We start from the raw sequence: 21158 nt of genomic DNA on the forward strand, positions 1-21158 counted from the left end.
GTATTTAACTGTTCAGAACATGACTAGCGATCAGACAGTAATCTTGTTTCATATAATTTCACTGACTCCTCCATGTAATACTACTCCTTAAGTGAGAAGACTGCTGAAATAACTGTTAAACGTGAAAAGAGATGACTCACAAATTAAATTACAATTTAAGCGCAAGTAGTCCAAAGCATGAAAATAACTATTCACATGTCTTGGAGATGAAATCATTTGATTTTACAATACGTAACACCCAACTACTCTTGGGTAATTGACTCATAATTCCTTACATGCTGAAAGACCATAAAACATTTAAATATTTATCCAGAATACCTTAGAGCTGATGTGAAACAGAAATGTCATGGTTACATAATCTGAGGTAAAAATAAAACCGACGACTTTAAATCTATTGCAGAAATGGCAATAAATGACCGTCTATAAAGGTTGACAAAAACCTAGAGAGGAAAACACTGCTTTATTTTTGAGTTGAAAAGACCTATGTTTAACATACAATATATATAATACCTTTCATACAAAATTAAAATCATCATGTACACATATGCATATATATAGACCGTAAATGCAAATACTGGACACAATTTTATCCCTATTTCAGCTGGATGATAAAGAAGAAATAACCCAGCTCTCACAGATGAGGATCAAGTTTTTATATCGCTCCAACAAAAACTATGGAAATAACAGGTCCGTTATTTTTACAAGAAATACTGCATAAAATTTAACATTATATATTCTTAACATGTAACACATTTGATACTATTGAATGTTTTGAATCTTCAAGGCCCAGCTGAAGGTGCTTAGAAAATCTTTTTAAAATGGAGGTATGTCCACTTGAAAACACTGAAAAACCTATCTTCAAACTGTTGAAACTGGAATTTAGAAACCAGAGTTGCAAGTGAATAAAACCAGATTTTTAGTTTTCCATCTTATTGCATTCAAATGGCACTGTAATTTTTTAGCAACCAACCTTTACTTGCAACTTTGTAGACATACACCATTCCAGTAACAATAGCAAAATTCCAAATATACACATGCACAAATTTTATTTACAGAAAAGACATCCTTTTTCAGTACAATACCATTTATAGATTAGTTTGGTGCTAACTGCTGTGGTCCTATAGTGTTAACTCTGAGGGAGAGCTTTAAATATACCTCATTTGAATCAGTTGCCAGCAATTGTAGATGACAAAGTTTAGTAGAAATTTGAAAATTCACTACAACACCACAAATTATTTGTGGGTAAAATATAAGAACAAACTCACAAATACAATAAAACAATGGAACCACAAGATCTCTGTACTTCTAAATTTTTTACATCACAGCATATTAAAAAGTGTTCAGGGTCTACATAACCTATCCCGTAAAAATTAACAGAACAGACAATGACATTAATATGCTTTCAAGTTCAGAAGAAATGCTTAATCAGTGAATGAGACCGATAAATCAGAGCCTGGACTGGATACAGAGGAGGGAGTTATAACAGAATGAGTGCTCTGATGCTGCTCCAGGAGGTGGAAAAAAGCAAAGGCCTTGTCACACTCTGTGCACTCATAAACTACCTGCCCCACATGTGTTTCCTGGTGCTGCCGCAATAGCGACAGCTGGCTGAAAGATTTGCAGCACATGTCGCAATGGAAGTCTCCACCAATTTCATCCAGTCTTTCGTGTGTTTTTTTGTGATGTGACAGATCATGAAGTGTGACAAAATTTTTTAGGCACACTGGACACTGGTATCGTCGGGTTTCGTTATGTCGATCTTGGTGGACAACACAGCTCTTAGCGCTGTCAAATGTCCGAGGACAAATTCTGCACTGGTATACTCGTTGATGAATTAGTTCGTGCTTCTTGAGGTACCTCTTTTTTGCAAAGAACTTGCCACAAACAAGGCACTTAAAACGATGGTCAGTGACATGTTGTTGTTGATGTTGTTCAAGACTTAGTTTAGAAGGAAAGCGTTTGTCACAGACTGGACAGTTGTAGAAGTCTTCACCTACATCCACTTCCACCTCTTCATCTTCAATAGGGTGTGTTAATGAAACTGTTGGAGCTGTCAGACCCTTCGTCATGTGAAGAGCAGAAGAGGGCATTAAATGGTCAGTGCTTGCAGTTGTACGTTTCTGGCGAGCACAAAAGTGCTGGCGAAAGGCATTACTGCCAAGAAAACTATTACCACACTCAGTACATTCATACTGTGTTGAGGTTGTTAGATGGCATTGCTCGTGATCCAGAAGGTTGCTTTCGCTTGCAAATGTCTCCCCACACGTTTCACAAGGAAAAATGTTCTCAGCATGTTCAGACAGGGGGTTAGCCAATTCCACAGGATGGGGGAAACTATGTAGACCAACTGGAGACTGGTGCAGATTTTCACAGTTACTCATAGTATAACCTGTTGTGCTCTTCTTGCTGGGACTGTCCTCAGACTCTTGGACACCATGACCCTTTAAATGGTTTAAATATTGGTGACGGTAGCTAAAGGACATGTGACATAGATGACACTGGTGGCTATATGCTTTTGAAAGTGGGTGACTAAGCTGATGCTTTTTAAGGTGAGAACCTTGAAGGAAATGCTGGTTGCATTCAGTACAAGAATAAGGACGCTCTCTGCCTGCATAGCAACCATGTTCTGAGAGCTGTTCTGTATCCCGAAACCGCTTGTTACAAATACCACAGCGATATTTCAGCTGATCCGCATCAAAAGGTATTAATGTAGATGAAAGAGCATTAGCAGTATCTGCTGGTGGAAGTAAAGGAGGCAGGCTTTCTTCTGGCTCTGTATGAGTCATTCGATGCTGGGCACGGCTAAGTCTGCAAGAGAAAGTTCGATCACAGAGATCACAAGGAAAGTTGTCATCACGGTGTGTAGCCATGTGTTCTGCCAACTGTGCTGGCCCTGTGAAGCTCAGTTGGCATCTGGGGCAACGGTACGGACGACTTTTTCCATGACTATGCTTATGCTTACGTAAAGCAAAGAGCGAAACAAAGCCACGGCCACAGGTTTGGCACTGAAACTCAGACTTGTGGCTGCGCTGATGGTGTTGCAAATGAGCAAGTTGAAAAAAGCACTTGCCACATTCCCCACACTCATGAGGCTTCTCACCAAGATGGCAGCGCTGATGATCTTCCAGACTTTCTGATGTGGTGAAGGATTTACCACAGACATGACAAGGGAAGTATGGTGCAGAGTCAGAGTCATCACTATCATCATCACCACCACTGTGTATTTCAGCTTCTCCAATATTCACTTCAATATTCACTTCTTTATTTGAGACAAGCCTCCGTTTTGGCTCATGCGCAAAACCCATTCCTGCCTTGTAATGCTTCCGTTTCCAATGTTTTTGGTAAGAACGTCTGTCAGGAAAGGTCTTGTCACACTTACGGCAGGTATACATTCCCACTGACTTCAATGGCTTTTGGTGTACAGCAGACGAGTGTGTTTTTAAAGACTTGTCTGACCAAAAGCGTAGCCCACATGCACTGCAAATAAATGGTCGGTTGGGATCATGACAGTATCTGTGAACATCCAAGTCTGAAGGGTAACGGAAAGATTTGGGGCATTCTGGACATGCATATGGCTTCATTTTGTGTTGCATTTTCAAATGTCTGTGCAATACAGCTGGGTGAGTAAAAACCTTATCACAGACTCTGCAACAATGACCTTGTTTCTCCTCTTGCTTCTGGCGATTATGTTCTTCTAAATGGCTGATAAGTAAGAGTCCATCTGTGAAGCTCTGACCACATTCTGGGCATTGGTATTTGTGAGTTGTGCCATCTTTTTTGCTAAATATCTTCTGTTTCTCTTGAACATCAGATGAATGGGGTTGACTATCTTTATTGCCTTCTTTGCAAGAAAATTCAGTTTGCAGAACCCCAGTCCCCGTAGCTTTTGAACCACTGTTAAAAACCAAAACAGTATTTGTCCCTTTAGAACTCACAAGAAAAGGAACAGTTGTCTCTGTGTGTGGCTCTTCTTTGGCCACTATTTGAAGTTTATGACACATTCTGTGGTGTTTTCTCAGGGAGCTCTTGCTCCAGAAGCCCCTTTTGCATTTTATACAAGAAAATGAGAACTGGCCAGAATGGATACGCAGGTGCATTCCAAGACCACTGGCATTCCGAAACTGGACATTGCAGTGCGGGCAAACATAGGATTTCTTATCACCAAGTTCATGGATAGGCAATTTATTAGCAAATAATGCACAGCTGTTTAACCGATCTTCCCCATACCCTTCATCAGCTGGCTCTTCTTTGACATTTACTGAGCTAGATATCTGCTGCTTTAATGAGGATGAGGAATTTAATAACTGGGGAGAAGTGTCTTCCCTGTGCATGGTGAGAAAATGCTGCTGGAGCTGTGAGAACAACAAGAAGCGTTGACTGCAATTAGTACATGAAAAACCTTTGATTTTCGAAGATGTGGTGGAACATGCAGTGGGGTGACTTTCCGATGATTTCGGGCTGACCGCACAATTTTTAAGGTGGTTTCGGAGCTGATCTTGAGAGGAGAATAATTCACCACACATATCACACAACAAACGCTCTATCCTTTCAGCTCCAAAACTGCACTTTATCAAGTGGCGCTGCAAATAGTCACGACGAATGAAACGTTCACCGCAACTAGCGCAGCCAAAAGGCTTTTCGCCTGTGTGCAGGCGGGTATGAACCTTTAGCTGATCTTGATTTTTAAAGCGACGAGGACAATAGGTGCAGAAGAACTTCCGGTTGTCTGAATATTGTCTTTGAATCTTCATTACGATCTCAGATGTTTCGTGGCATGGCTGAGTAATGTTAGCGTCTTGCATAGAATTTGAGCTGTTACTTTCCTCAGAGCTTGCTTTTGAAAAGACTGAGAACATTTTCTCCTTGCACTTTAAATTATGTTTCTTCAATGAAGATAGATGAGAGAAATAAGTGCTACAGTGGTTACAGCAGAAAGGTTTTATTGTGGTATGCAGCAAGGCTACATGGCGAGCCAAATTGGTGCGAGTTGTGAAACGTTTACTACAGCTATTACACTCAAACATTTGCATCTCTTGTGGTTTCTCTACAATTTTCTTCCAACCTTCCTTAAGGTCTTCTAGGCTAATTTTGACAATGCGTACTTCCAGCTTTCGTTTCTTGCCCTTGCAGTGATTCTGATGGACTTTTAGATGATCATATCGAGAAAAACCACTCTCACAGGTCTTGCAACGGTATGGCTTAACACCAGTGTGAGTCAAAATATGACGCCTCAAGTTTCTAGCTCGCATAAAAGTCTTATTGCAGAACTTGCACTTGTATTCTTCTTCATCCTCTCCTTTGGTTACATGTATAGTTTTCTTTTTTGAAATAGTCTCTAGTGATGTTTCCTCTCTTTTAACATCAATCATATCTATTGATCCCCTATAAACGCCATCACAAAAAGCTTCATGATGAAGGTAACGGCTGTGACTCGCGTATCTATGACCACAATGCATGCATGAGTACTGCTTGTCTCTTGCATGAACAACAAGGTGTCTCAGAAGGTAACATCTGTACCTGAAGGCTTTGGGACAGTGAAGACACCGGTATTTTAGTTTGTCCATACTCTTGCTGCTGAAACATTTTGAGTTCTTTAGCACTACATTTCCTGCTAAGACAGACCTGGCCCCAGTACATTTCCTCTCATGGACAATCTGGTTTGATTTTCGGTAAAATGTTTGCCCGCATTTTGCGCATGTAAGCAGAGTAGTTGTAGAGGTGTCTGGGTATTTGGGAGCAGAGGGATCACAGATTTTCTCATGTGACATTAGCCTGAGTTTTTTGTAACATTTGCCACATTTGGAGCAAGGAAAAAGCACTTTCAAGATATGGTTTTTCTGATGTTTCGATAAGCTGCAGGGCCAGACAAATGTTTGTGGGCAATATTTGCAGCTATATTTTTTCTCAGCCTCTGGTGTTGGGTTGATTTGCTGTTTATTTATCTCACCTGTACATTTCTCTTGGTGGGTTTTAAGGGGTTCATTCCGTGAAAAGCACTTCCCGCATCCATGACAGCGATACGGCTTTTCTCCTGTATGTAACCGAATGTGCCGGACTAAGCCAGGACGATTAGAGAAATGTCGTTTACAGAAAGGACACTGCTTTGTAGAATGTGCCGGCATATGTGATAAACAGTGCTGATTCAGTGTCTTGGCACTATCAAAAATCTCCTGACAAAGGCAGCATTTAAACTCTTCGCAGCTGTCTTCTTGCTGCAGTTCTTTCTGTTGTGGGGAGCTATCGTCTTCCTTCAGTGGATTTTGCTGCACACAGTTATGTTTAGACAGGTGCCGAAGAAGAAAAGCAGGGTATTTAAATTGCAATGGGCAGTCAGGGCACTGCAGCATTCCCTTATTAATGTGGGTTTTTCTGTGTTTTATTAGCTCACCAATAGTGGGAACAATCTTCTTGCAAACAGTGCACTGTATCCTTCTCTGATGGACTTTTTTGTGAGCAATAAGGTGCGAGTGTCGCAGAAAGCGATTGCCACATTCCAAGCAGCGATAAGGCCTTTCACCTTTATGCAGTTTTGTGTGTTTTTTAAGAGAAGAAGCAGAGCTGAAATTCTTTCCACAGTAATTACAAGAGAAGTGCAAGTTGCCAGTGTCATCACTTTTATCTTCAATTATTACACTGTCCTCAATTTCTGGGTTCAGTGAAACAGGCACAGAATTCCGATACCTGAATGGTTTTCCAGTCTTCTCAAACAACTTGTGTTTTGTCATGTGTTTATATTTCCCAGATGAATGAGCAAAAACTGCAGGGCAAAGATTGCACTTATGGTGCAGTCCATCACTTTGCTGAGGGTGTGCGGGTAGCTGGTACTGCAGACTTTCCCTCTGATCCTGAAAATCCCTTTTTAATTTCAAATGCTCTCGGCGCATAAATTCTTTCATGCAAACCATTCTTATGTGTCTGTTACGATTAGAGGAATTAGCAAATGTTCTAGTACATAAAGCACATTTGTACACAATGGTGCTTTTACCTTTGCCTTGCTGTGAAAAGTCCTTAAGACACTGCACCCGCATGTGACGAAAACGGTTATAGGAATATTTAAAGACACGTGGACAAAGTGGGCACTTGTATTGCCCAACACAATTTTTAAAGTGTTTTATAAATGTAGTCTGATGCCTGGCACTGCCCATTCTGCACTGCTTTTTATGTCTACAAAGATTGCTACTGTGTCTGAAGGCCTTCTTGCAATTATGACACTTAAATCTCCTTTCATCAGAGCCTGAACCGTGGTGTGAACCAGGTTCTCCAAGCTGAAAACCCTTGTCACAAGCCTTATGTTTTTCAGATTTCAGTTTTTCCTTGCGAAAATCCACTAGCTTCACAAAACAACGTGGTAGCTGAGCTGACATGCTGCTGGAGGACAGCTCTTGTCCCTTCAAAGAACGCTGTGACATCTGGCCACTTGATTTTTCAGGAGAATCTTGGGAAACTGGAACTCGACATCGGCCCAATCGCTTGTGGCGGCTGAGGCTCGCAGATTGAGAGAAGTAGAAGCCACATTTATCACACTTAAATGGGGTAATGCCGGTATGTATACGCTCATGTTTGTGGTATTCATATAATCTGTGAAATGTCAGGTTACAGTACTGACAGCTGTATGATTTACGAAAACTTTGTTTTTTCGCGGGCTTTACAACCTGCCCGTTACACAGATGTTGCTTAGCAAGTTTTTCATTGGTGAAATAGCAACCACAGATCTTGCAGAAATGGAAATTAGACGCGGAGTGAGTAATATGGTGGTGCTTAATGAGCTGTGACAAACTCGAGGCTGGTTCTTGGCATTTTGAACAACGATACCCATTTTCCTCGGTAATATTTTGTCTTGAGCATTTCAACAGGACAACAGGATGTAGGAGTTGTTTTAAATCATGATGAGCAAGCTCGTGCTCTGCCATTTGTTCAGTTTCCTGGGTAAAGTGGTTGTTGAAACTGTCACAAGAAAAACTCACCGCAGTTGCACCTATACATTTCACCTGTTCAAAAACTGAGGCAGAAGGGTCATCCGATGTTTGTGCATGTAAACCGTCTTCCCCATGCTGAGAGAAAAGTGAAAGTGTTTGTTCAGTATTCTGATCTGTAGCAACTTGTCCCAAATCCAGTTGTGGCAGGGGGAGTGGTGCACTGTCCTGCATCGCGAGTACTGTTTTTCCTCCAGTGGCTGTGTCCGAGATGGTTTCTGTAATTCCATTCAGGTTTTCTTTCGCAGGGCTGAGCTTTTGGTCAGCCACCACAGTGTGACTGCTCAAGCCTAAGCAATGTTCCAGAAACTCAAAGCTTCTTCCAGGTCCCTCTCCACCTTTTATCACCCCTAACACATCATCTTTATTCACTTTCACAGAATCAGTGTGAAAGGGATCCTGTGGGGAGCTTTTCAAATTGAAAGTTTCTGAGAAGTCAAAGCAAGATTCTAGCACTTGACTGCTGGTATTTGTTTCACAGTTAGCTGTGTCAGCTTTTGGTGGTATAATGTTCCTCATTTTTGCCCCATCTACAGATCCAGAATCTTTAGCTGAAATCAATAAGCAGTTGAATTTATTAACATGACCATCAGGATAACTTAGTAGGGTACACTCCAGATTTTGACTTTCCTTAGTCTCTCTTAACAGAGATGTGTCACATATAGCCCCTGGGGGGCTGCTGATATTTGAAACTTCATCATTGTGGTTCATAAGGGCATGGTTTCCCTGTTCCTTGTCCTTATGGGGTCCATGGATATAACTACTCAAATCTGAAGCAGTAACACTTGCATCACTGAGATCATTGCCACCGCAAACATTTTCATTTTCAGAAGTCCATTCTAAGAAGCCTGCTACATCAGAAGAGCTGGATGTTTTGAAAGGGCTGAAGCTGCATTCGATTTGAGTTCTTTCAGGCTCACAGTTATTTTCAGGATCAAACTCTGCCAATGCTCCACTATCAAGTTCTGAGCAACTGCTTACATCCGAGTATTGGTCCAAAAGATCTGTTTTGTCTTGAGCATTCACACATCCTCCAAATACTTGATGGTGTGGAATCAAACAATTGAGTTCACCAACTGTGATATCTGAAGTAGTGCAGCTTTTGCCTTCCAAATGTCCACTGCAGCTTTCCAACTGCGGGTCAAGAGAAAGGGAAACACCCTCGCTCTTTCCCTCCGAGTCATGACACTTTGGTTGCTGCAGAGAGTTGGTTGCTGTACAAGTCTCTGAATGAGAAGAGATTACTGCTTCGTTGACAGAGTTGTCAGAAAGATTCTTTTCCTGAGTTAGGCTCTCTGTTTGTAATGTTAAGTTCTCATCTGGACTTGCAAGCAAATTCATGAACCCTTCATTCTGTGACAATTTTGTATTGTTCCACCCATGTGCCATGCTGTTTCTCAACAGCCAGGATAGATGAACAGGTGCCTTGTTCTCCAACCCTGAAGGATTTTTAAAAAAAAATAAATAAAATAAAATAAAAAAAATCCAAACTTGACAGCTGCTGCAGCAAAAGACTGTCAATAAATGAGACATGCAAGGACATTGGGATAACAATATTCTACATGTAATGGGTGTGGTGCAAACCAAGAACAGTTTCTGTTGACATTTTAAATACAGTCCATTCTTGGAACAACCACCTATATAGGGAAAGGTAGATTCTGCTGTTTCTGTAAGTTTGCATACAATATGCATAATATATATATGCGCACGCACGCACAGCATTCAAACCCTTAAAAGTTAAGTTTCAATCTGTAAGCATACGCATACATGTGTATTCATTTACCTGATGCTTTTCTCCACCGTAACTTACAATAATTTACTTGTTTATAGAGCTGGATGATTTTACTGGAGCAACTCAGGCTAAGTACCTTGCTCAAACGTACAACAGCCAGAGGTAAGATTCAAATTTGCAGCCTTTGGGTACGATGGCAGCAGCTGTAACATGTTCTTAAAGTGTGTTTTACAAAGGTGCACATACATACATTGTTTTAATGCCCATTTCATTCATTTAAAGTAGTATTTTTGGCCACTGCTCCTGAAATCCATAGTTCCAGGGTTCATATTGTGTACTTTCAGTTTAATGTAGACTAACAAAAATGTTTGATGTTCATACAATGTATAAATGTTTGATTAAGCTGGGGGAGGGGGGGGACCCCTTCCCATATTCAACATACTCACCCACCGATTTGTATTTAGGACGAAAATAAGGGATGCACCATTTTGCCAGAAATCTGAAACAAAAACAAAAATTGTTAATACAGATTAAACTTACACTGGTAGTACCTTGTTTTAGCAAATTTTTGCAGATACATTTTAAAATAAACCAGTACATGTCTATTTTCTTTACTATTCATTTTTTTTTTTTAAGTTTTCAAAACTAAAACCGGCTTGTGTCACTGCTTGCCAACATGAATTGGCAGCAAAATGCATACAAATAAAAGATTGTGGTATTGCCTTCATTCCCTTTCATTTTAACAGTTTAGTGTTTACAGCTCCTGAATTTGGTGACCACTAATAAAACAAACACTGCACATTTGTGCATTTACATTTGAAAAGAGCACGCAGCTAATCAACATGAATTGGTCAACCTCACTGAATGGGAGGTTGCGGAGATTAAAGTCACAGAAAACCATGTAAACAAGTTTTAATGTAGTCTGAAGTTTTTTTTAAAAAGTTTCACACTATGTTCTACTGGCATCAGTTAAAGGGTGTATTCTGTACCCCATTTCCAGTGGTACAATCATTTCCAGTGACCTAGTACCGGACATTTACCCTTTTTGCAAATGGATGGAGAAAAGTTGCATTTTTAATTTATTACAGCTTTGTCTGAGGTTGTTACAGAACTCAGACAACTGGACTAAAAAGTACACAGACATGGCCTTATGTTTCTTTCGATGACGACATGGTAAAAACAATGACTTCCTAACTGAGTTTAACTGTTCTACGGCTGCCTAGGTTCCGGTTGTAAAGAATTTTCTTCCAAAAAGGCAATGGAAGTGTTGCGTTATATGTTATTCCTCATTTACCAACTGTCTATGCGCCAATTTGCAGAACTCGCATAGTAGCAGAAATGACTATACAATCTAAACCAACACAGATTACACTGGCAGCTGCCAAAGACTATAGATCACAACCAAAGCAGTTGTATTTGCTCATACTTTTTGCCCTTGCCATAAAGATGGTAGTAAAATGAGTGGCGGCAGAATGCAGAGACCCCTTGACAAAAACTGGAGTTCACCAACCACCCACAAGACCACTGATATACTGACTGAGATAATCCAACAACTGTCCCTGGAAGCAGGTGGAAATTTCACAGCCCAGAGAAGCTCATAATGTGATCAAGGATGATTTTGCTGGTTGAAAGCTCAAGGTCTCTTATGCTGAAGAAAAGAAGTCTGTCTGGAGCAACCATCCAGTCCATCACTGAACAACAAACCAAGAGTTTTAGGAAGTTTGAGAGTAGCCTCCACACACACACACACACACACACACAGATTTACATTACAGGAGTAGGTGTGCAGGTGTAAATCTCTGTTCTGCTATTGCCTGTACACAGACCTCAGGTGAAATCTGCCAAACTGGTTTCAAAGCAAATCAGTGTGGCCTGAGGGAGCCACAGCTGCACTATAAGACTGCTTCGACACCCCTGACTGGACTAAGTTCAGAGAAACAGCAATCTATGATCATCCTACAGACATTCAAGAGTACGCCAAGACAGTAACTGCCTACAGCAGGATATGCACTGATGCACCATCACCAAGACCATCACCATGCAGACTAACGAGAAACCATAGCTGACAGGGAAGGTCCGCACACTGCTGAGAACCTGGGATGCTGCCTTTAGATCAGGGGACCGAACAGCTTTAAGAACAGCCAGGACCAACATGTCCCGTGGCATCAGGGAGGCCAAGCGTCAGTACAAGAACAGGATAAATAGACATTTCAACAACAGAGATACACAGATTTTGTAGCAGGGAATCCAGATTATCACAGATTACAGACCCTCACCACAGGCCTGTGACAGCAACAGCTCTCTGCCAGATCAACTCAACAAATTCTATGCATAATTTGAAATGCTGAACAATATACCGGCACAGAAAAAACCCAACAGCTAATGACCAGGTCCTGTGTCCGTCCACAGACAGCATGAAGAGGTTTCCAACTAGGATGAACCCCTGAAAGGCTGCTGGCCTGGACAAAATACCTGGCTGTGTTCTGAAGGACTGTGCAGAAGAGCTTGAAGTAGTCTTCACAAGCATCTTCAACATTTCACTGGGCTAGGCAGTTATTCCCACATTTCAAAGCAACTACCATAACACTGGTACCAAAGAAGTCATCTGCATCCTGCCTGAATGACTAACGCCCCATCGCACTAACCCCCATCATCATGAAGTGCTTTGAAAGGTTAGTTATGCAACACACAAAATCCATTCTGCCCCCCCACTCTTGATCAACTTCAGTTTGCATATCGCGCCAACCGGTCCACAGATGATGTTGTATCCTCCACCCTCTACCTGGCCAACAAGAACACCTACATCAGAATGCTGTTCATTGACTTCAGCTCACCATTCAATACCATCATCCCCCAGTAACTCATGGGAAAACGAGACCAGCTGGACTTGAACACCTCCCTAACTGGATCTTGGATTTCCCTATTGGAAGACCTGAGTCAATTTACATTAACAGCGGGACTTAAAAGCACCACCACACTGAGCACAGGGGCCTCCCAGGGGTGCGAGCCCAGTCCCCTGCTCTTCACCCTACTGACTCATGATTGTACCGCTAGATCCAGCTCCAATCACATCATTCAGTTTGCTGATGACAACTGTGGTGGGTTTCATCAGTAACAATGATGAAACATTATACAGGGAGGTAGGTAGACCAACTGCCTGTGTGGTACAAAAACAAGCTCATCCTAAACGTGGGGAAAATAAAGGAGATTGTCATCAATTTCACGAGAGCTCATACCCATCATCCCCCACTGACCATCAACGGGTCTGCCATACAGAGTGTCTGTAGCACCAAATTCCTGGGGATGAACATCACTGATGACTTCTCCTGGACCACCAACACTGTGTCACTGGTTGACAAAGGCCAGCAGCACCTATCCTCCTCAGCCTCTGCAGGAAGTATAACTGCCACCACACATCATGCACACCTTTTACAAGGGCATCACTGAAAGCACCCTGACTTGCTGTATCACTGCGTGGTATGGGAACTGCAATCTCTCTGACTGCAAAACCATACAGCGCATGAGTACAGCTCAGATCACTGGTACCCCACTCCCTTCCCTACAGGACATCTGCCATGCCTACTGTGCCTGCAAAGCCTCCAAAAACGTGGGTGAGTCACACACCACTCCCACAGCCTCTTCAGTCTTCTGCCATCTAGGAAGAGATACAGGAGCAAACAAGTCAGCTCCACCAGACTGTGCAACAGCTTTTTCCCCCTCAAGCTGTGAAGATCTTGAACTCTATACCACCCATAACATACCAGAATTCTCAACGCTGACCACCGGAACCAATCCCCCCGCCCCCCATCCAGTAGGACACCAGCCACTTTCATATGCTCTGCACAGATTGTCCTCTCAAGTCCCTGACAGTATCTGCTGAACTCACTTAAACTGGTGTCCAGCCCAAGTATAGCTGATTTATCCCTTCAATACATTCCACACTGACCTACATTAGGTCATCCTACCCCCTTTTCCAAACAATTACACAAAAAACTTTTTTGCACTTTTAAACCTGTTTATATTTCCATTTATTGAACTGAACACACCACTGCACTTCAGTCCAGTGCTTCTAATTTAGTAGTTGTGAAATGTACTGTAGCAGTAGTATTATGCTGTCCTGTATGCAACACTGTGGCCCAGAGGTAATGCTACTTCACACCAATGTACGTTCTAAACATATTGTGGAAGTGACAATGTTGACTGACTTGACTAGGAGATCATGGGTGAAGTGACTTTGGAAGAGGTGAGTTTTAAGACTCTTTTTAAATGTGGGCAGAGATTCAGCAGTTCTGAGTGAGAGGTGGTGGTCATTCCACCACATCGGAACCAGAACCAAGAACCTTTGTGCTTTTGGACATTTCGTGCATAGGACCAAGTGGGCAGAGGTGCAGGAGTGTAGCAATCTGGTCGGGATGTAGCAGATGATCAGGTCTTGTAGATATCTGGGAGCAGTTCTATTAATGCCTTTGTAGATCATAACCAGGGTCTTGAATTTTATCCGGGCAGCAACAGGAAGCCAATACAGAGATAAGGGGGGGGCGCAAATGTTTTTGCCAGTCAACTCACGCAGCAGTGCTCCGTATCAGCTGTAGAGGTTTGATGACAGTAGCTGTAAGCCAGACAAGAGAGAAAGTTACAGTAGTCCAGGTGGAATTTCACCATGGCCTGGACAAGTAGTTGCGCAGAGTCTGTTAGATAATGGATTCTGCGGATGAACCTGGAGGTCCGAGTTGTGGCTTCGATGTACTGAGAGAAAGACAGACTTGAGCCAGTCACTCCCAGGCTCTTAGGCTAAGGAGGGAGGCAAAATAGTTGTGTTTTTTGTAGTTTTATGGAGAGTTTGAGAAGAAAACAGGCCAGCTAGGAGATGAAGGATCTCTGTTTTGGAGAAGTTGAGATGCAAGTGGTGATCAGACGTCCATGCAGAGATGTCCGATGCTCCAGGGAGAAATGAAAGGACGAGCTGGGTATTGTCGCCATTACAGTGGTAGTTGAACCCATGGGAGGTGAAGACAGGGCATAGGGAAGAGGTGTAGAGTGAGAGGAGTAGAGGGGCAAGTGGGACACCCTCTCCTGTTTCTTCACCCATTGTCACATTCTGCCATAACTTAAAATCTCTCACCCTTCTGCCTTGCCTCTCCCACATTGTCCGCTCTCCCTTCTGTTGCACAATTCTCAGATCAACACAATGCTGCTGTTTTCCTCTCTTCCCTATCTTTGTCTCTTGATTCTTTCTGTCCTCTAACTTCTAAACCAGAACGTCCTAGTTCCAGCCAATGGCTGACTGATACATTACGTGTCGGCAGGACCAAACTTCAGGCTGCAGAGCAACGATGGCAAAAATCCAAGATTTGCACGAACCTGGATGTCTGCAAAGAACTCTTGGCTACCTTTCACTCTTTTTAGCTGAGGCTACAACCTTCGTCCACAACAACATACAGCTTGCAACCAAAAACCCACACACTTTTCGCCACATTCTTATCCCTACTCTGTCCTCCACCACTCCTAGAACAGGCAGCCTGTGATCAACTCTCTGAATTCTTCCCCAGAACTGTCTCCTCAATGGATATCAGTCTGGATTCAAAGCTATACATTTCACTGTGATTGCATTCCTAGAAGTGTCTGATGCTCTCCAGTTGGCTAGAGTAGCCTCCATCTCCTCAGTCCTCATTCTCTTCAACCTCTCTGCAGCATTTAACACTGTCAGCCACCAGATACTATCCTCTCTTTATCAGCTTGGTATTAAAGGAACAGCAGTAAAATGGTTTGATTCCTACCCATCAGACAGATCCTACCCAATGGACTGGCAGGGCTCCTATTCTTCTCCTCAGCCTCTCTACTAGTGATGAGGCAGGATTGGAAGGAGATGAAGAAATTATCAGAGCCATGCAGCAGCGTAAGAGGACAGGACAGCGACAATTACAGGAGAAGATAAGGTCAAGGCAACTGTCAGCTTTGTAAGTAGCAGGGGATTGGGACAGGGAGCAGTTGAAGGACTGCAGGAGCAACAGAAGGCCGCTTGCATGAATGTCCTTGGTAAGCAGGTTGAAGTCACCCAGAAGAATCAATGGCGTGTTTTCCCCTGGGACAGAGCATAACAAGATATTGAGATCATCCAGGAAGCAGCCGGGAGGGCAATAAAGAATAACCACAACAAAACGTGATTGGGGAAGTGACAGAGAACATGCAATTCAAAGGAGCACCGGTTATGCAAGTAGAGAGGGAGGCCGCCACCTCTGTCAGTAGGATGATGGGTGCGGGAGAACGAGTAGTTAGAAAAGGCTGCCAGTGTGACTGTGTTGTCTGGAGTAATCCAGGTTTCAGTTAGGGCTAGGAGGTCCAGTGAGAGGTGGAAAGCATAGGCTGGGATGCCGTTAGCTTTGCTCACAGCAGACTGGCAGATCCAGAGTCCCATGGAGAGGCTGAAACAGAATGGAGGGCTTGATAGACGAGGATAAACCATATTATTGTAGCAGTGGGAGCATCCGAGTCTCTTTAGAATTGACAGAAAATTTAGAATTGCAACTGAGGGAGGAGGAGAAAAAAAAAAAACTATTTGTGACCAATTATTAAACGTGTCAAATACTCAGGAGATCTGGAGAAGTTTTGGGATACTACTTGAACTATCAGAAGGATATGGCAGTTGAGCGATAAACAGATCATTCTATTGAACTGGAGCCAGAAATAAGAACCATTGGGCTTTTGATACCAGACCTGTTGTGCATGGGACCACCAAGCAGTGAGAGATGGAAGCATAGCGAGTGATCAGGTCTTAAATGTACTGGCAAGCGTATCTATGGATGGTCCTATAGGCTCTAACAAGAATTTTTAACTTGGGGGAGAGATGATACACAGGAGTGCTTTGGCAGGTCAAATACCTTGTGCAGTGGCATTCTTTATCAGTTACAGAGGTTTGGTAGAGGAAATCAGACAGCCAGATGAGAGCAATTGCAGCAGCTCTCTAGGAGATTCAGACTTGTTCAGCTGAATTAATTACTTCCGATTTGCCATAGGTGTGAGTAAATGAGTATACGTAATTGACAGAGTGGCAACCTATTCAGGGTATAACATTCTTCATGCCCTATACTCTCTGAATAGGCTCTTGGACCACTATGACTTCGTATTGAACAGTAAATGAAATCATTTAACATGACATTGCCAATCAAGGTTAGATTGTGTTACATTGTTTCAAGTAGGTTAAGAATTGCCCTTTCAACATATTTTAGAGAAACTCAAACACATTCTTGGTTCGGGGTTCAATATTTTGATAATTGATGGTTTAGAACTGATTTATACTTTTCTGAAGTGTGAATGCCAGTGGTCATGTTAACATTCATTTAGGTGACTCATTTTTTCAAAGTGACACACATTGCACAGGGAAGATTTTTAAAAAAAAAAAAAAACCCCACTCAGCTGCGGGGTTGGAAGTGGCCCACCTGGCATTTTACCCCGTGTCATTTGTATTTGAAATTTTGTTCTTGTAAGGGATTTTTTTTTTTTTTTTATTATAATAAAAAACACACACACACAAACACACACACTTATTCATTTAGCTGACACTTCTACAGAAGAACTTAGAATGTTATTTATACAACAGTGCCAATTTTACAGGAGCAATTTAGGGAATGTTCCTTACTCAAGGATACTACAAACTTGAAGGTGAGATTAAAAATGAAGTCCTTTGGGTCCAGAGGCAGAGGCAACAGACCTAACCACTATGCCACCAGCTACCCAATATGAACAGGCAGCTCATTATGAGAAGTTTATGGTAATTATAGTTCAACATTGTTATGCACTGCATTCACTGATCCACTCATGAACCTGTATGAACTTGATTTGGACAAAACTTGTATTATATAAAACACTGTGTGGCAAGGTCCCATGGATGCATAAAATTTTGTCTCCACTTCAGCGATTCTCAATTTATATACTTTCTCCCTCTATGGTAACCAAGTTGCCACAATTTATAGTTTTTGATGTCTTAAACAAGGATTGTCCACTTTCTTCCTCAACACATTCTTAGAAAAAGAAAATAATTAGAGCGGGAATCCCCAAGACTGGCTGAAACCACACAAGTAAAGAAGGTTGCTATGAGTCCTTTGAGCAAAAATGATGGTATGCATTAAATGTACAACTGATGTGTTCTGTAACTGCTGCAAAAATTCCACTGTACAAGAAGCAGGACATACCAAAACTGTTACCCTTTACGGTTTGGGGTGCAAGCTGGCAAAACCTCAAAATAATGTTGGTAGGTTGCGAAACAATCTGAAGAGATGTAGGGTGTTTGTTACATGATGCACACAACTTACAGGAAATACAGTAGATAAATGAGAACCATACACTAGCTGAGCACTCAATCACGCAGAGAGAAGGCCGATGAGAAATTGTTTTTGGAATGGTACATTGTACGTGTATTTGATACTTGGGGAGACTACCTAGACTTTGACACTGGGGACGGGGATTCTCCCTCCAGGTGGGGCGGAATAAAGTAAGGTATTTGTTCCTATTGAGCCCCCAAATCTACGAAAGAAATTCATCTGAGTTGTGTCAGACTCATCTGGGATAGCCAACTTCTGCTGTCAGTGACCCACTGCCACGGAAGATTCTCAAAAAGAATCAAGAAATTAGTATGTCTGCAGGGATCGGAGCCGAGAAAAAGCTAGGAATGGCATGTCGCTGTGAGTGGTGGATTGTCACGGACAGAATACGCCAACAGAACTAAATTCCAAATTCACTGACTCTGAGGAAGAAGTAGGAGAAAGGTATTTACCTTAAAGCAGAAACTAAGAGCAGGGGTCCCCAACCCCTGGGCCTCAGACCGGTACTGGTCCAGGGCCTGTTAGAAACCGGGCTGCACAGCAGGAGGTGAGCGAGCGAAGCTTCATCTGTATTTACAGCCGCTCCCCATCGCTTGCATTACTGCCTGAGCTCCACATCCTGTCAGATCAGCGGCAGCATTAGATTCTCATAGGAGCGCGAACCCTACTGTGAACTGCATATGCGAGGGATCTAGGTTGTGTGCTCCTTATGAGAATCTAAGGCCGCCGCTGATCTGAGGTGGACCTGAGGCGGAGATGCTAGCGCTGGGGAGCAACTGCAAATAGAGATTGACATTAGCAGAGAGATTTGGCTGCACAGAGACCATAATAAATCAATTGCTTGCGGACTCATATCAAAACCCTATCAGTGAGTGGCAAGTGACAATTAAGCTGCATCGGGTGGCAGGCTTCAAGTCAGAATCAAACACTTATTTTAGTTTCCGCATGGCCCGCCCATTATTTTATTTACCACTTCCGTCCGCACCTCTTTCCCGCACTGAACACTTGTCTCAGTCACAGTTTTGGTGAGCTCACAAGGTAACCCTAGCCAAAATGAGGGAAAAAAAAAAAAAAACAAACATCGCTAGAGAGCTTCTTTGAAAAGGGGGAAGACCCAATGATGAGACAGCAGAAGACTAAGACTGCCAACAAAAAGAAAACTGCATTTAAAAGAAATACCAACAGGTGATTCACATTCTGGGACCATCTAGTTGCAGGAAAACAAGCTCAGGGCTCCCACTGACACTGCATTATGGTGAATTGTATAATTATTTCGTTATATATTACAATGTAATAATAGAAATAAAGTGCACAATAAATGTAATATGCTTGAATCATCCAGAAACCATCCCCCCGGTCCATGGAAATAAAGTCTTCCATGAAACCAGTCGCTGGTGCCGGTTGGAGATCACTGCCTAAGAGCACGGACTACTGAGTACTGTCTGAAGGTTTACCGGAAAACACCCAGGACCGTGAAGCTGTGAGTATCACGTGAAGGTATTTAGAAAACAGGAACGTTGTGATCCCCCCTACCAAGATGGGTTAGAGTCCGAGGATATACGAGAGGACTGACTCTGAAGGAATCCATTTAAACAAAAAGGATGTCTGTGTCTGTTTGATATAGATGACTTATGTAATGACATTCATATGACTTTGTAGCATGTCGAGGCCGCAACAGGAGCAAAGCAGCTACAGCTGGGGCTGATTAGACTCCCTATTTCTTCCCTGGTGCCCAGCAGTAGAGAGAAGAGACCGAGGAGGAGGAGACAGAGACAAACCCAAGCTCGAACCCGATCCCAGAGACGACATCCGTGTCCCGACCGACCCAACTCTGCTAGCCCCTGCGACCCGCACGAAACCTCATTCTACCTGTCCCCTGGTCCCCCCTTTTCCAACCCCTTCACCAACGGGCAACTGCAACTCCCCTGCCTTGTCTCTCACAGTGGTCCTGAAACCCAGGACAGGCCAGCGAGATGCAGGTGGATGGTGACCAGCCAGAACGCAGTCTGCAGCAGCTGCAGCAGCGGGAGTCGCTGGACGCGATCACCAAATGCTGGGCTCCGGTGGACACCCTGGCCGCCCTCGTGGACCACGCTGCCGACAACTGGTCCCGCCCACCTCCCGAAGATGGCTCCGGAAGATGACCCGGAGACCTTCTTGGAGGTTTTCAAGCGCACTGCCCGTGCCTGTCGATGGGCTCTGGAGGAGCAGGCTCTGCGGTTCACTCCCCTCCTCAACGGGCGAGGACTTGCTGGCAGCGCATCAGGTCCCAGCCGTAGCCGCCGTGGATTACGACGCCCTCCGGGAATGGGTCGGCCTGATGACAGAGGACCACCGCCAGTGTCTGCACGGTCTGAGGTGGGATGAATCGGCCCGGCCCGGCCCTTCCTTTTCACGCAGCAGATCCTAGAATCTGCCCAGCGGTGGTTGCAACCAGAGCGGCAAGACCCGGAGCGGATTGCGGAGCAGGTGGCACTGGAGCAGTTCATGTCGGCCATGCCGACTGTTGCTGCGGACTGGCTCCAGTGCCACCGACTGGAGACTCTCACTGACGCAATCCGCCTGGCCGCAAACCCCAACACCCCCTCCGTTACGACGCCCCAACCCCGCACCCATCGGGTGCCCCAGTCCCAGCCCGCTACCCGTGCCGGTCCTTTGCCCAGCCTCTTCTCCTGCACGCACTTCTGCTCCCGCGGCCCGGCCTCCTCCGACCAGAAATCCATCATCGGGACAGGATCTCCCCTTTTCCCCCCCTTAGCGTCCTCCTTTTCCTCTCCCCAGGGAACCCCTCCGGCGGCCGGAACACAGGGACCAGCATGCTGGCGGTGTGGGGATCCGGGACATCTCCAGCGAGATTGTCCTGGCGTGGACGTCAGCGCTGCGGAGATCGCCGCTGGTGCTGCTTGCTTCCGGTCCAGCTCCTCGATATTATGTTCTGGTAAAGTTCCAAGGGGCTATCTGCTGGGCTTTGTTGGACCCAGGCTGTCAGCAAACCATGGTTCACCAAAGCCTGGTGCCGCCGGGGGCATGGCATAAGCAGAGTATGGTGAAGGTCTGTATATTCATGGGGATATCCACAATTATCCTGTTGCGAGTATTGCGTTCTGAATGAGAGGCCGACGCTACAAGGTGCGG

At 43.8% G+C, this 21158-nt stretch overlaps 1 protein-coding gene across 2 annotated transcripts in view; it reads right to left on the reverse strand.

Annotated features, from left to right (window-relative positions):
• Positions 1 to 483: 483 nt before the first annotated feature.
• znf1035 (zinc finger protein 1035) overlaps positions 484 to 21158 on the reverse strand; it is a 34407-nt gene continuing 13732 nt past the window's right edge. The window contains exons 2-3 of one of the 2 annotated variants that reach the window (XM_018732250.2): positions 10156 to 10204; positions 484 to 9412 (exon numbers count right to left, since the gene is read on the reverse strand). In XM_018732250.2, the coding sequence (XP_018587766.1) occupies positions 1422 to 9362 (7941 nt within the window). In that variant the 5' untranslated portion in view covers positions 9363 to 9412; positions 10156 to 10204 and the 3' untranslated portion in view covers positions 484 to 1421. Of the gene's footprint in view, positions 9413 to 10151; positions 10205 to 21158 lie in introns of both variants that reach the window. The other variant, XM_018732251.2, reaches the window with a different exon arrangement.

This window comes from Scleropages formosus, chromosome 18, assembly GCF_900964775.1.
Source record: "Scleropages formosus chromosome 18, fSclFor1.1, whole genome shotgun sequence".
NCBI lineage: Eukaryota > Metazoa > Chordata > Actinopteri > Osteoglossiformes > Osteoglossidae > Scleropages > Scleropages formosus.